Source organism: Moschus berezovskii, chromosome 1 (genome assembly GCF_049115385.1).
Source record: "Moschus berezovskii isolate FMDL1 chromosome 1, NW_MosBer_1.0, whole genome shotgun sequence".
NCBI lineage: Eukaryota > Metazoa > Chordata > Mammalia > Artiodactyla > Moschidae > Moschus > Moschus berezovskii.
The window spans coordinates 87965017-87981648 of record NC_142460.1 but is presented as its reverse complement, the minus strand read 5'-3'; the positions used below and the strand labels follow the sequence as shown (position 1 = coordinate 87981648).

The window sequence follows — 16632 nt, the reverse complement described above, 5'->3', positions numbered from 1 at the left end:
ACTCCCTCAGCTTCTTGCCACCACATCTATTAATTTCTGTATTCACATCTGTTCCCTCCTCTCTCTAGTTAGGTGAAGGTGATGTTCCTCCTCCTGTATAAAGGTAATTGTGCCATGTGTGCTTTCATACTGATTATACTGTCTTATCTTACATCTTCAACATCTTTCTTCACTGGAGTGTTTCTAATAATATTCAACCATTCTCAATATCCTCTCCTGACTTCATGTCACTTTCATTTATAAATACTTACTATCTTCCCTTTCATCCCTCTATTCGCTTCCCATTCTGCTTTAATTAGTCTTGAATCTCCACCAATCTACCATAACTGATATCATCAGGTCAATGATCTTTGTGTCCCTGTATTTAATAGACATTAAAACTGGGAAAGCAGTATCTTGCTTTCCCAGTCAGTAACATCTGTTACTCTGAATGATTCCCTTCTTAAAATCTTGTTATCCAAGGTAAAACTACTATCATTTTGGCCATTTTTTTTCAGTCTTATTTATGGGTTTTTCCTCTTTGCTTGTCTTTTTTTTAACCCTTTACCTAATTCAAACACAAAATTTCACTCAATACATTTTTGTTGTAAAGGCAATACAACAGCTTATAAGTAAAGGCTGACTTGTATAAAGGTATGCTTAATACTGAATAATCTCATTTAATATGAATAATATAAACATATCAAAGACTTGACAATCTATATACTGGAGAAAATAATCAGTATTAAATTTTCACTACATTAAGATTGAAACATTGAAACATAATTTGAAACATTATTCTAAAGATTTATGTCATAGAGGTTGTCCCCAAGAGATTTGATTCTGGCATTATTGAAATGACAGTGGTTCTTAAAATAACAGGTTCTGTTTTCTGCCTCTCCATTTGCAGTTTTTTCCCTACCTGGACAGCCCTTCCCCAACTTTTCTTTAGTGAATCTTGATTTGAATATTACTTGTACCTTTGCTGCACCTCCTTTTAGATATGTTTATTTCTGCATTTATCAAGTGAAGAAAATTGTTCACTTTTCTGTATCTTTACCAGGACAGCAAAATTTCTTGTGAAACAATTTCTATGACCTGTTTATCTCTAATGCATAGTGCCTAGCTCATTTGCTTGTCTTTTAAATACCTGGGTTCCTCAGGGTTCTATCCTTTCTGTCTATCCTATTCTTACTATCTCTTAGTTATTCCATTTATTTTCATGCTTAACTGATATCCATATACTAATAGTCCCAACTATTTATAGCCTAAAAATTTCTCCTGAATTTTAAAAGTGCATTTCCAAATAAATATTTGATACTCTTAATTATATGGTCTAAGGACATCTAGAATGTAACATGCCCCAAACTAAATTCATTAGTATTGCCCCCAAACCTATTCTCCCTTGTTTACTCAACTCAGAACCCTACATTCAATCCTGACTTATCCTTTCCCTTTCTTTCACACAATGTAACATATCAAGCTCGTCAATTCTGTCAGGGATGAGGAAGGTGAGCTAAGGGAGGTATTCACTTTCAGTAAAAATTTAAGTACCAAAAATTCAGTAATCAAGACAAAGAGTATCCTTTGTCTCACCCTTAATCCATTCTTTTTCCACATTACAGTCAGAAATATCACTGAAAAATAAACATCTAACAATCATTCCTCTGTTCAAAATCCTTTTGAAGCTCTCTACTATTCTGATAAAATTCTAATTCCTCAATAAGTTAAAAGCCTTTCATTATCTGGTTTCTGTTAGTTTCTCCTCTTTATCTTTCTCATTTATGCTCTGGGCAATTTGAATTCCTTCAAGGCCTTCAAATATATCATACTATTTTTCAATCCCTTGTCTTATAGATAACCATGTCCTATTTCTGTTTCACTTGCAATCTCTTCTGTGATTCAGTTCAGTTCAGTTCAGTTGCTCAGTCATGTCCAACTCTTTGTGACCCCATGGACTGCAGACTGCCAGGCCTCCCTGTCCATCAGCAACTCCCAGAGTCTACCCAAACCCATGTCCATTGAGTCGATGATGCCATCCAACCATCTCATTCTCTGTTGTCCCCTTTTCCTTTCCCCTTCAATCTTTCCTAGCATTGGGCTCTTTTCAAATGAGTCAGCTCTTTGCATCAGGTGACCAAAGTATTGGAGTCTCAGCTTCAACATTAGTCCTTCCAATGAATATTCAGGACTGATTTCCTTTAGGATGGACTGGTTGGATCTCCTTGCAGTCCAAGGGACTCTCAAGAGTCTTCTCCAATGCCACAGTTCAATAGCATCAATTCTTCGGCACTCAGCTTTCTTTATAGTCCAATTCTCACATCCATACATGACTACTGGAAACACCATAGCCTTGACTAGATGGACCTTTGTTGGCAAAGTAACGTCTCCGCTTTTTAATATGTTGTCTAGGCTGGTCATAACTTTTCTTCCAAGGAGTAAGCGTCTTTTTATTTCATGGCTGCAGTCACCATCTGCAGTGATTTTGGAGCCCAAAAAAATAAAGTCTGCCACTGTTTCCACTGTTTCTCCATCTATTTGCCATGAAGTGGTGGGATTGGATGCCATGATCCTAGTTTTCTGACTTTTGAGCTTTAAGCCAATGGTTTCACTCTCCTCTTTCACTTTCATCAAGAGGCTCTTTAGTTCTTCTTCACTTTCTGCCATAAGGGTGGTATCATCTGCGTATCTGCTGCTGCTGCTAAGGCACTGAGGTTATTGATATTTCCCCCGGCAATCTTGATTCCAGCTTGTGCTTCATCCAGCCCATCATTTCTCATGAGGTACTCTACATATAAGTTAAATAAGCAGGGTGACAATTTACAGCCTTGATGTACTCCTTTCCCTATTTGGAACCAGTCTGTTGTTCCCTGTACAGTTCTAACTGTTGCTTCCTGACCTGCATACAGATTTCTCAAGAAGCAAGTCAGGTGGTCTGGTATTCCCTTCTCTTTCGAAATTTTCAGTTTATTGTGATTGACATAGTCAAAGGCTTTGCATAGTCAATAAAGCAGAAATAGATGTTTTTCTGGAACTCCCTTGCTTTTTCAATGATCCAGCAGATGTTGACTATTTGATCTCTGGTTCCTCTGCCTGTTTCTAAAACCAGATTGAACATCTGGAAGTTCACGATTCACATATTGTTGAAGCCTGGCTTGGAGAATTTTGAGCATAACTTTACTAGCGTGTGAGATGAGTGCAATTGTGCGGTAGTTTGAGCATTCTTTGGCATTGCCTTTGGGATTGGAATGAAAGGACTGACCTTTTCCAGTCCTGTGGCCATTGCTGAGTTTTCCAAATTTGCTGGCATATTGAGTGCAGCACTTTCACAGCATCATCTCATAGGATTTGAAAGAGCTCAAATGAAATTCCATCACCTCCACTAGCTTTGTTCATCGTGATGCTTCCTAAGGCCCACTTGACTTCACATTCCAGGATGTCTGGCTCTAGGTCAGTGATCACACTATTGTGATAATCTGGGTCATGAAGATCTTTTTTGTACAGTTTTTCTGTGTATTCTTGCCACCTCTTCTTAATATGTTCTGCTTCTGTTAGGTCCATACCATTTCTGTCCTTTATTGAGCCCATCTTTGCATGAAATGTTCCCTTGGTATCTCCAATTTTCCTGAAGAGATCTCTAGTCTTTCCCAGCCTATTGTTTTCCTCTATTTCTTTGCACTGATCACTGAGAAAGGCTTTCTTATCTCTCCTTGCTATTCTTTGGAACTCTGCATTCAAATGGGTATATCTTTCCTTTTCTCCTTTGCTTTTCACTTCTCTTCTTTTCTCAGCTATTTGTAAGGCCTCCTCAGACAGCCATTTTGCTTTTTGCATTTCTTTTTCTTGGGGATGGTCTTGATCCCTGTCTCCTGTACAATATCACAAACCTCCGTCCATAGTTCTTCAGGCACTCTGTCTATCATATCTAGTCCCTTAAATATTTCTCACTTCCACTGTATAATTGTTAGGGATTTGACTTAGGTCATACCTGAATGGTCTAGTAGTTTTCCCTATTTTCTTCAATTTAAGTTTGAATTTGGCAATGAGGAGTTCATGGTCTGAGCCACAGTCAGCTCCTGGTCTTGCTTTTGCTGACTGTATAGATTTCTCCATCTTTGGCTGAAAAGAATATAATCAATCTGATTTCAGTGTTGACCATCTGGTGATGGCCAGATTAATTGTGATTAATTGCTTTTAATTCTTTAGGTCTTATCTTCCATTTCATTTCTTTAGGCCAAGCTTTTCTGAGTCTCAAAGCCTTAAATATCCCTCCTATTTATTCCTATAGCTTCCTCTGTATTTCCCCAGTTGTGACAGTAATCATACTATATTGAAAATTCCTGTTTACATGTCTGTTTCCCTCCTCCTGCTGCTGCTGCTGCTGCTAAGTCACTTCAGTCGTATCCGACTCTGTGTGACCCCATAGACGGAAGCCCACCAGGCTCCCCCGTCCCTGGGATTCTCCAGGCAAGAACACTGGAGTGGGTTGCCATTTCCTTCTCCAATGTGTGAAAGTGGAAAGTGAAAAGTGAAAAGTGAAAGTGAAGTCGCTCAGTCATGTCCAACCCTTAGCGACCCCATGGACTGCAGCCTACCAGGCTGCTCCATCCATGGGATTTTCTAGGCAAGAGTACTGGAGTGGCTAGCCATTGCCTTCTCCGCTCCTCCTGCTAGACCACATAAATTCTTTGAAAGCATGAATGCTGTAGCTATCTAATTCACCAACGTGACCCCAATAACTAGAACAGAATCTAACACATAAAGGCTCATTAAATAAATGTTTGTTGACTGAATTAATGAGTGAAAAAATCTAATGAATAAATTATAGTGAAAAGTCAGAGAACTGGCTAATTAGTACCCAGAAAACTGAAGTAGTTGTCTAACAATGACAGCTAATACCTGTTTGAGTGAGTGAAGTTCCTCAGTCGTGTCTAACTCTTTGCGACCTCATGGACTATAGCCTGCCAGGCTCCTCCCTCCATGGCAAAAATACTGGAGTGGTTTGCCATTTCCTTCTCCAGGGTATCTTCCTCATCCAGGAACTGAACCCAGGTCTCCCGCATTGCAGGCAGACTCCTTACAATCTGAGCCAATAAGTACTGGTTTAATATTTCATAATTTATAGAACATTTCCATTATAATATTTCTTTTGATCTTCATAATTACTCTGATATATAAATAATATTATTGTGCAATGATCCAAAGAAAAGGGCATAGTACTAATCAGAGGAAAACCAGGAAGATAATTTGGCTTTGAAGAGAGAAGGAAACAGAGAATGTATTATCACAGGGCTCCTAGAATAATGCATAAATTTCTTGGAATTGAAATTTTAATCTGAGTAATACTATTAGCTCCCTCCCTTGGTTGAAAATAATCAGATGGAACATTGAGCTTTTGGGCTTTTTATCCTCTATTGAGCTTTTTATGTGTTTGGACTGGATATCCTCCAGGGGTGATGTCACCCAAAGGCTCAGTGTAAGAACAAGTCTCCAGGTCAATAATTAGAAACAATCATGTCCAAGTTTTCCTTTAGACTGTGTAAACTAAGCAAAACACACTTTCCTCTTCCTCTTCCATTGTTGGGTTCTTGGTGGTAAAGAGAATGAATGCCATTTGATCTATGCAGCATCAGTTTCCCCCTACTTAAACAACTCCTATTTATTTATTTTTGAGTATAATTGCTTTACAGTGTTGTGTTAGTTTCTGCTATACAACAATGTGATGCAGCTATGTGCATACCAATACCCCTCCTTCATGAGCCTACCTCTCACCACTCCCACCCCTTTAGGTCATCCCCAAGGGCTGAGCTGTGCTGCCTATGCTATATAGCAGCTTCCCACTAGCTATCTATTTCACACATGGTAGTATCTATATATGTTTCAATGCTACTCTCTGAATTTGTCCCACCCTCTCCTTCCTCCTCTATGTCCACAAGTCCATTTTCTATGTCTGAGTCTCTATTCCTGCAAAAAGGTTCATCAGTACCATTTTTTCCCAAGATTCCATATATATGTTATATATATGCATTAATATACAACATTTGTTTTTCTCTTTCTGACTTACTACATGCTGTATGACACACTCTAGGTTCATCCACATCACTACAAATAATCCAGTTTCATTCCTTTCAATGGCTGAGTAATATTCCATTGTATATATGCATCATATCTTCTTTATCCATTCATCTGTCAATGACATTTAGGTTGCTTCAAGTCCAGGCTATTGTAAATAGTTCTGGAATGAACACTGGGGTACATGTATCTTTTTGAATTGTGGTTTTCTCAGGGTATGTGCCTAGTAGTGGGATTGCTTTGTCCTATGGTAGTTTTAGTTTTTCAAGGAACCTCCATACTGTTCCCCTTCATGGCTGTATCAGTTTCTATTCCCACTAACAGTGTGAAAGGGTTCCCTTTTTTCCATACCCCCTCAAGCATTTATCGTTTGTAGATATTTTGTTGATGGCCATTTTGACCTGTTTCCTCTACTTATCCAACTACTCTTATTCTCTTTGCTCAAAAGGAAACTTCTTGGGAGCATTGCAGAGCAGGGCAGAAACAGCTAAATCTAGAAGCTTTAAAAGGCCCAAAGAATTTAAAATATCTTCCTATTACTAGATAAATAGTTATCAGATAAAATAAGCTAGTTTGAGTGGAAGGATTATTTTCTTTCCTTCACTATATACTGCAGTATATAGATCAGTACATCACAACCATGACTGCAATTAGAATCACCTAAATACTTAAAAATTTACAAATGCCAAGGCTGTATTCTACAGAGATCCTCATTTAATTGGTCCTACATGGCATCCAAGGATCAGTCCTTTTTAAAGGTCTCTAGAAAAATTATTAGTTATGTAAACTTCAGTATTTTTTTTTTTGAGATTTCTGACTTTATTCAGTTAATTTATCTACAACGTCTAGGTGAAACCCCTAAAATAACATTTACCTGACAATGGCCATCATCAAAAATTCTAATAGGTTAGTATGAGGACTGAATGCAACAGTTTGTGCGAAGTGCTTACATCATGCTTTCCATGTGGAAGGCATCAGTGGTTATTAGTTTCTTTGCCCCACTGCACTTACCAAGAGCTATCAGCATAAGCAGTCCTGGAACTCCAAAAGCCAGTGCATAGCAGTCCTTCCCAAAACACTGCACATCTCCTACAGGAAAAAACAAAGACAAATTATTCCTGAATCTTAAGTCTTTGATGTTCTATTCTATAAGCTCAGGTTTTTGAGGTCATAGACATAGCCATCCTCTTTCCTCCCATCACCTAATCTATAATCCTTCTTTTAGGGTAGACAATTCAAGATTAAAAGAAATACACTCAGATTTTCAAGCCCTTATAAAAGAGAATGGACAGTAAGAAGCCTTGAACAGATTTCTGGCTGGCCAGAATAAAGCTTATACAGAGGTCCTCAGAAAAGATCCCAACCTCTCAGCATGGGTGTGACAAATGTAGAAATCAAGCTCCCTGCATTGATGGAAAGGTAGAAGACTGAGAAGTATCTAGTCCGTTCCTCTGCCTGAAAAAACAAATAAATAAAAAGGACAAATCATCAGTTCAATGTGCCTACTCGGTCCATCCCCACCTCATGTTCAGACTAAGTGAGAGGTACATACACTGATTCAGATACTGCCTCCATAGTTTGTGACTATCATATTAGATATTTTAACACATATCTTGCTGACCCCAGACAAATATTTCTCTATCTTTCAAACACTAGTACAAGCAAGCATCTTTAATATTTTTATCACTTTATCTTGGCAAAAATGGTTATCTTGTATGAAAGTGAGTGAAAGTATTAGTAGCTCAGTTGTGTCCACTCTTTGCGACCCCATGGATTACGTATAGCCCACCAGGCTTCTTTGTCCATGGAATTCTCCAGGCAAGAATACTGGAGTGGATTGCCATTTCCTTCTCTAGGGGATCTTTCAACCCAGGGATCAAACCTGGATCTCCTGCATTCCAGGCAGATTCTTCACCATCTGAGCCCCCAGGCAAGTCCTATCTTGTATACTAAATCTATGCATTGTGTTGCATATGTATTTATTCTAATATTAGTTTCCTTGCATTAAATGTCTGTTTCTTTCAGTAGGTTGAGAGTTCTTAGAAGCCAGAAATTGTACTTACTATTTTCTGGAATCTCAACTAGCATTACTACTATAGCACCTAATTTATATTACAGACTCAATTCAGTTCGGTCACTCAGTTGCGTCCGACTCTTTGTGACCCCATGGACTACAGCACATCAGGCCTCCCTGTCCAACACCAACTCCCAGAGTTACAGACTCAGTAAATATTTTTTAATGGAATTAAGTGAATGAATAACTGAGATAAAAATTCAATAGATTTTGTGGAATGTATGGTAGCAATAGGACTAGAACATGGTTCTAGTAAACCGAATCAAACAGGATAATTTTCCTAATGCTTCCCTAATACTTACGGGAAGTCTGCCAGAGAGTAGAAAAGGAAGTCTGTGGGCTTGGAAGTGACTGGTGGAAACTTGAAGGTGGGATGGTCCTATTTCTGGAATATCTTTGTGGAGTGCTTACAAAATTAAGTAGCTTTCAAATAAAGTTGTTGACACCTTATTATGTACTTCTGTGCTTCATTCTGACTTTCCATATCTTTTCCTGACACATCAGCACAATCTCCATTTTCAATATATGGTGTATTTTGCTTCCTCTTCTGGTCCCCACTTAAATCTGTTCTACTCACCCATTTGTATAGTTTATTATGCATAGAATCCCACTTGCCACAGGCTGGTTATTTCTCCAAGGTTAGCAAGCAATTATATTCTATGGACTCTCGGGCAGATGAAGAATATAAAATAACTCAAATGTTCTGATGGGTTAGGGGAAAGAAGGAGGACAAATCACAGAGAAAGAACAGAAAAACAGATACATGATAAATAGCCATCTGTCCGTTCCGTTCCGTCGCTCAGTCGTGTCCGACTCTGCGACCCCGTGGACTGTAGTCTACCAGGCTTCTCTGTCCATGGGATTCTCCAGGCAAGAATACTGGAGTAGGTTACCGTTTCCTTCTCCAGGGGATCTTCCCGACCCAGGGATTGAACCGGGGTCTCCCGCATTGGAGGCAGATGCTTTAACCTCTGAGCCACCAGAGAGGAAATAATACATGAAGAGAATCAAAAAGGAAAACTGAGAGGTAAAAAGAAGTTAGAAATGCTGTCTGATCCAAGAATAGACTACTTCCCTTGCCTGGTTGTCACTGCTTCCTTAACAGACCCATTTTTACATTTATTCACACTGCTTTTTCCCCACTGACAGTGGAAAGTATTTAGGAAAAGAAGAAATGATCATCCAGACATGTTCATCTAGAGAAACTCATTTTGTTTTATCCCAAATGGCCATTTTCCCCTTTCATAGAATCCTGAAGCTAGATATGCTTAAATCATCTCCACAGTACTCACCACCTCCCATTCCCAAAGTGATGACCAGTATCTCTAAAACACCTCAAGTGAGAGTAAACTCACTACCTATAGCTATTTGAAGTTTTTCTTTCCATAAAGCAAAAAGCTGATTGTCTATAGCTTTCTCTTATTGATCTTTGGATTAATTAATGACTTTCTTCCAATATCTATAGACAGTTGTAATATTCTCTTTAATCTTATCTTATCCAGACTAAATAGCTCCGTTTCCCTCAACCTTTCCTCATAAGATATGCCTTTTAGTGCACTTGCCACCTTGGTCACTGTCCTTTGAAATGTTTCTGTTTTTCTCTTTATTAATGACCAATACCCAGCACTGAACACAACTCTTCAGATATGATCTGATAGTGGGTTACTTCATTCTTGGCAAACGGCCACCGGTCGTTTAATGCCTGCTCTACTTTTTTAAAACATAGAAATAATAGGACTCTTACATGTTTTTCTTCAAACTGGTCTCCACCAAAAGCTGCCACACAGGGTTTGATACCTCCTGTCCCCAAAGCTATTAGACTCAGGCCGACCATTGACAGGACTCTGAAATGGAAAGGTGAGAGTACTAACCATACTGATACTAAACACAACTGTAGATGTGGAATATAGAGCTATAAGAGAAAAAATATGTGTACAAGGGCACGGCCTCCTTCACATTTCTATACTGTGGGCATTTCCCAATGGCTTCCGCCTAGGAGAGACTCGGGAGCATTTACAATCTTCATAATCCTTGAGTTTCTGCCAGAAAGTATCATTACGTGGGAAGATTTTATCCCCGATAGTTTCATTTACCTCATGTGTGCAACATATAAAAGCCAATACTCAAGGAACTCCAGAGTTAAGACTCTGTTCTCAATATCATCATAGTCAAAGGGACACTTCAATAGAAAGTCCTTGTGAACCTTTGTCCCACATATTCTTAGTAAACACAAAATAAAATCTTAAGTTAGTCATAACTAATGGAAGAATTGTCAGTGATTTCTGTTGGGACAACAATAATAAGGTATCTAATATCCATAAAATCTCAAACAAAATTCTTAACTCATTGGAAAATATACATATAAGCATATGATAAACAAGAATAAATATTGTCTGCTTCTTGGACAAGTCTAATTTTCTCTACTAACTGAACCAACAGAAATCAGGACCTATCAACAGTTTGGCATCATAAGCATCAATAGCTTAATAAAGAGGAACAGAGCAACTGGAATATATGGACTATACAGAAACAGAAATAATCTGAGCTTTGAATGTGAATTCTACACTATATTATAAGGAAGTATCACAGGCATATTTTTTTGACTGTCTCAAAGTACAAAGTGTGGATGGATGAATAGGTGAGGGAATATGGAAGACATGAAAGTTTTCATGTCTTCAAGCATACGAATAGTTTTCATGGAAAGGATACTAACTGGGCATCCGACAAGTCCCCAAATATTTAATAAAAACAAATGAGCTCAGATAATGCAGGAAAGAGTTCAACTGATCAATTTTTTTTCTTAATCAATTTGGTAATAAAACAGTATGTTAGAAATAAAGGGACATCTCTGGTAAGAAGATAAACATCTATAATGAATGCATGAGACATTTACCTGTCCAGTGGAGAAAAAATGGTTCAGGTTTTATTCCATGATTTTACTCACATGTGTAAATTTTGTCCCCCCAGTATTGGTAAGGCACTCATAGACTTGATCACATGGCCAAGCACATACACCAAGGAGAGGTAGATGATTGTCCTGTTGAAAGAGTGAAATCAATCAATCTACAAACAGAATTCAAATATTTGAGTAATATAGACTCAGAATTTATACTGTTCTCAGTGCCAGGATAAATGAAGCAGGAGGAGGAAGAGTTGGAGGAGAAAAGAATTATCTGAGAAATGCGAACAGATTTTCTCTCAGAAATTTTTGATATTTATTAGTAAGTTCAAGGCTACAAGAAATCATGCAGTAAAGATACTTTTTAGCTTTATTCAACCTAACATTTTCCCAAACTTATTTGATTATGAGAGTTTTATGTTCCTACATACCATTCATCAGATCCTATGCAACCAATTTTCAACAAAATGGACTTTGATAAATGCTAATTTAGACAATTCCAGAGAGACAACGCCACAGAAAATATCTGAGTGATGGATACCTGAGATCCATCTCTGATCCATGAGGATGATGTTACAGGAGACAACTATAACATTATCCCCAAACATCTCTTGGTACTATTTTCAGAGACTTAAAATATATTGAAATGAATAGACCATTAGTCTAACTCATGAAAATATTTATTGTATTCTTAAGAAACTATTGAAGGAAGTCAGAAAAGAGAAACAGAGACGGTAAAAGAGCTGCAAAGAGGGACTTATAAGAAGATACTAAAAAGGTTGAAATGACTCAATCTGGAGGAGAGATGGATAGTGTATCAAATTACTATTAATACATTGAATTTTGCATTTTGTTGTCAACTATCTCTGTCACCTGAGATCAGAACAAGAATTGGTCTTAAACTTCAGAATGGAAGGTTAAAATTAGATACAAGAAAAAACGCCTCCTGATGGAAAAGGGGATAAAAATATTGGAAACACTGATTATGAAGAGACAAAACTTTTCTGTATTGTCAGTCTAACAGATTCTTATTTGTCATGGATGACACAAGTATATTCTTGCTTGGAATCAAGAGGCTAGGTGTGATAGTCTCTGTGTGATTAATCGATGAAACTTTTTGGAACATAACCTCCCACCGTCCTTACTTGAATTTTCCCAACCATGAGTCAGCAATGGCTGCTCCCAAGATGGGAGTGAAATAACAGAGGCTGCTGAAGGCGTGGTACACAGATGTGGAAGTGTCTTCACTCCAGTGCAGGTAATACAGGAAATACAGGGTCAGCACAGCTAAGCAAAAAAAAAAAAAGAGAGAGAGAGAGCCAAAACAAAATAGATACATTAAAATATTTATGGAGGAAAAGAACATTTGATAAGATCTTTGAGGGTGATCTTGACCTTCAACAGTCCAATCAGTGAAGCAACTGAGGAGTGACTGTTGAGCAGTAGAAGGGCCCTTGGGAGTTGTGGTAGTAAAAGGGGCGATGTTTAGTCTATAAATGCAATACTGCCTTCAGTCTTTGTGCGTATATCATCATTTAGGTCAATCTGAAAGATAACATGGGGCTTCTAATATCCCTTCCTTCTCCTTCCCCCAAGAATCGGACATGACTTAGTGACTAAACCACCACTCTCCTTCCCAGCAACAGTATCATCCATAGACCTGAAGAACAGAAATAAAGAATGGAATGCCATTGATGAGAGTTTTTCCACTTATATTCTCATAGGCTGTATTCTGGTTTTCAATATTCCTTTCTGTTTTTGGTCTTTATGAGTTAGTAGGTGAAATTCCATCAGGTATTTTTGGCGACATCTTCACCAAAGGAAGGACAAACTGGATGAAGGCAGACAGAATAGATAAGGGAAATAAGTGCATATAAGACAGGTTGTTACAAATATGGGGTGGGAGTGAGTGGAGAAAAGTAGGATTGGAGACACAAAATTACCTTTCATGCCATAATAGGAAAAGCGCTCACAGAATTCATTCACCACAATGAAGACAATACTCAGTGGATAGTTGGAGCCACAGATTTTCTAGGAAACAAAAAGGCACTGGTTCAAGCGTGAACAATATTTCCCTATTTAGACCATTATACTGTTTCACAACAGAAAAAAACATTTAAGTCATCATGATAGGCCATGTGAAGAAGCAATGGTCCCTACTCTTCATGAAACAGCCAGTATCTTACTAAAAGTGCTTGCATTGCTGATTTAGCAGTCAGAGAAACCATTCTGAATATTTCTTTGTCTATCATTCATTTAATATGGAACTGCTCAGGCATTTCTTGACACTAGACACTAGGACTTGTTCATCTTTCCACAAGCACTTTCCACAAGGAAAGCCTGGGGCACTGGGCAAGAGAATAATCATCCTTATTTCTAGGAACAGAACAAAGAGTTGGCCTCTGGAACACGTGATGTCCAGGTAGTTATACTCAGATGTCAGTACCCTGCTTAGCTCCGCTGTGTAGATTAATCTGTCTCCACTTGCGCATTCATTGTGCTGGGAAGAATCTTAGCAATATGAAGACTTCCTGCCAGGCACAGAACCCAATACAGATTCCTAAATGTAAGATGATTGGTCCCCTTGACCTTGGGCAGAGAATTCCTAAATCTGGTCAAATTAAATGTCCATTCTTTCTATGAAATAGAGGTTCTGTAACATTTTCACACTTATCCTTTTGGGCATTAAAAGGACTATGCTTTTCAATGGACTTTATCAGTCAGAATAAAAAGAATATCATGTTTTATTTCAAATCCCTACCCATTATGATAGTCCAACCAACATGAGAGAGAGATGGAGGTATGTATCCTTGGTTCAACTGAATCTTATCATGAGATTTCCTTTTAATTGCTTTTTCATATACATAGGATGTATGTGTGTATATGTACATATATAAGATGTATATGTACATACATCTTTGTAAGCAGACTTAAATTCTTTGGGACCAGAAGATATATGACTAACTAAATGATAAAGTAATGTACTCATTCTTTTATCCATATGGATATATAAACAGCCCTCCAAAATATGAATATATATTAATATATAATAAAAATCGCTTGAAAGACATAATGAATAGTCTTTTTATTTTTCCAGTTCACAGCTTAAGAATCCTGCCACCTGAAGTTTACTTCACACGCTTCTACTGGCTATGTAACACTGGTGGTACTTAGATACTGATCCAGTCATCGTCACTACACCTGCCTTTCTATTTTAGTTTTGTTATTCCAAAAAACTACCACATCTCAGATACTACTTAATACTACTTCTTTGCTTGTAGTTCAGTTCAGTTCAGTTCAGTTCAGTCACTCAGTCGTGTCCGACTCTCCGCGACCCCATGAATCACAGCACACCAGGCCTCCCTGTCCATTACCAACTCCCGGAGTTCACTCAAACTCATGTCCACAGAGTCGGTGATGCCATCCAGCCATCTCATTCTCGGTCGTCCCCTTCTCCTCCCGCCCCCAACCTTTCCCAGCATCAGAGTCTTTTCCAGTGAGTCAACTCGTCGCATGAGGTAGCCAAAGTATTAAGAACGCAATAATACTAGCTGTAGGCTCTCTTCTTACAGAATTTTGATATGAGGATTAAATCCCAAGTGTATAAAGTAAAACACTATTGTTACTTCCTTGTTTCTCTTTCTTTTTGCCTACTGTACACTGGAACACAGTAAGAGAGGCCAGATCTATTCTAAAACTTCTCTTGGTGTCCAGCATACACTCTGTGTACAGGGGAAACTAAAGGCTGAAGTTTTGGAGGTTTTTTTGGTAAAGAAAGAACAACCACACACACTCCTCCAGAAAGGAGTACTTGCCAAGTTTCCCTGGACATGCAAATTGTTTTTTCTTAGAAACTCAGAATATACAATGAAATACAGCCAAGTTGGATACACACTGAAGAACTCTGACCACCTCCTGTTGCTGCTTCCTCTCCTAAGTTAAAAGAAAGTCCTGTTTAGATCTGGTTTACAGATTCAGTCTAGCTCCAAGAGAGAAAAGTTTTTAATATCTAATACAGCTCAACCTGAAGTTCCTGGGGCCAAAAAGGAGAACCAACAGAGTAAGTCTGTTCCTGTCAGAGGCAGAGATGAATCCCAGGACTTACCGGAGATGGTTTCTTTGGAAAGTTGGAGGATTGAGGTGGTACCTCTTCAGTGGAGACAGGTAAAAAAAGAGTTTCCTTGGATTCATTTTTCTGGAAGGGATTCATGGTTGGCTCTTCACTCCCTCTCTCTTCAAGCATATGGCTTTGGTAGGCAGTTGGGACAGCTGCCAGCTACTGTGAAAAAGGAGCACTAGGTTTAACCCTGTGCCCAGTGAGTGTCCCTCTTATAGGAGAAGAAAGGATTGGGTCTTAAAGACTAATTCAAGAGAATGTTTACATAAAAGGTAGAGGTCAGGAAAGTGAGACTAACAAATCAGGGAATGAGATACTATAATGCTGGAGAATTGCAAATGAGTGAAAATAGTTAAGAATACAATGCCTGAAGCATAGCCTGGAGCACAGATTTTAAAATCGATTTCAGGGTGATAAGAGCTGCCATTTACTGCACAACTACTGTGGGCTTTTCCAGTGGTCATGTATGGATGTGAGAGTTGGACTATAAAGAAAACTGAGCACCGAAGAATTGATGCTTTTGAACTGTGGTGTTGGAGAAGACTCTTGAGAGTCCCTTCAGCAGCAAGGAGATCCAACCAGTCCATCCTAAAGGAAATCAGTCCTGAATATTCATTGGAAGAACTGATGTTGATGAAGTAACCAAGATTCCTTCAGTAAGTTAGTAGATTTATAATAATACATACAAATAATTATTCCCACTAGAAAGAAATGAACTATCAAGCCATGAACAAGACATGGAGGAAATTCAACTGCATATTATTAGGAAATTTAAGTGCAATCTGAAAAGGCTATGTAATGTATGATTCCAATTATAAGATATTCTGGAAAAGACAGAAAAAAGATCACTGACTAACAGGGGTTGGGGTGTGGAAGAATGAATCGGCAAGCACAGGATTTTTAGGGCAGTGAAACTATCCTATATGAAATGATAGGATACTGAATGAGGAATTCCCCAGGTCGGTAGGTGCCCAGTATGCTACTGGAGCTCAGTGGAGAAATAACTATAGAAGGAATAAAGGGATGGAGCAAAAGCAAAACCAATACCCAGTTGTGGATGTGACCAATGATAGAAACAAGGTCCGGTGCTGTAAAGAGCAATATTGCATAGGAACCTGGAATGTTAGGTCCATGAATCAAGGCAAATTGGAAGTGGTCAAACAGGAGATGGCAAGAGTGAATGTCGACATTCTAGGAATCAGTGAACTAAAATGGACTGGAATGGGTGAATTTAACTCGGATGACCATTATATCTACTACTGTGGGCAGGAATCCCTTAGAAGAAATGGAGTAGCCATCATGGTAAACAAAAGAGTCCGAAATGCAGTACTTGGATGCAATCTTAAAAATGACAGGATGATTTCTGTTCGTTTCCAAGGCAAACCATTCAATATTACAGTAATCCAGGCCTATGCCCCAACCAGTAATGCTGAAGAAGCCGAAGTTAATCGGTTCTATGAAGACCTACAAGACCTTTTAGAACTAACACCC

The 16632-nt window shown here is 38.5% G+C and overlaps 1 protein-coding gene and 1 long non-coding RNA gene across 2 annotated transcripts in view; both read right to left on the bottom strand.

Moving 5' to 3' along the window:
• The window catches only part of LOC129564616 (solute carrier family 15 member 2-like), a 31207-nt gene extending 15973 nt beyond the window's left edge, over positions 1–15234 (bottom strand). The window contains exons 1-7 of the mRNA XM_055438754.2: positions 15130–15234; positions 12968–13055; positions 12170–12311; positions 11070–11162; positions 9870–9969; positions 7416–7506; positions 7063–7140 (exon numbers count right to left, since the gene is read on the bottom strand). Coding sequence (XP_055294729.2) covers positions 7063–7140; positions 7416–7506; positions 9870–9969; positions 11070–11162; positions 12170–12311; positions 12968–13055; positions 15130–15234 — 697 coding nt within the window. The remainder of the gene's footprint in view (positions 1–7062; positions 7141–7415; positions 7507–9869; positions 9970–11069; positions 11163–12169; positions 12312–12967; positions 13056–15129) is intronic.
• Positions 15235–15243: 9 nt separating this feature from the next.
• LOC148778761 (uncharacterized) overlaps positions 15244–16632 on the bottom strand; it is a 39713-nt gene continuing 38324 nt past the window's right edge. The window contains exon 3 of the long non-coding RNA XR_016037712.1: positions 15244–15303. This is a non-coding gene — a long non-coding RNA (uncharacterized LOC148778761). The remainder of the gene's footprint in view (positions 15304–16632) is intronic.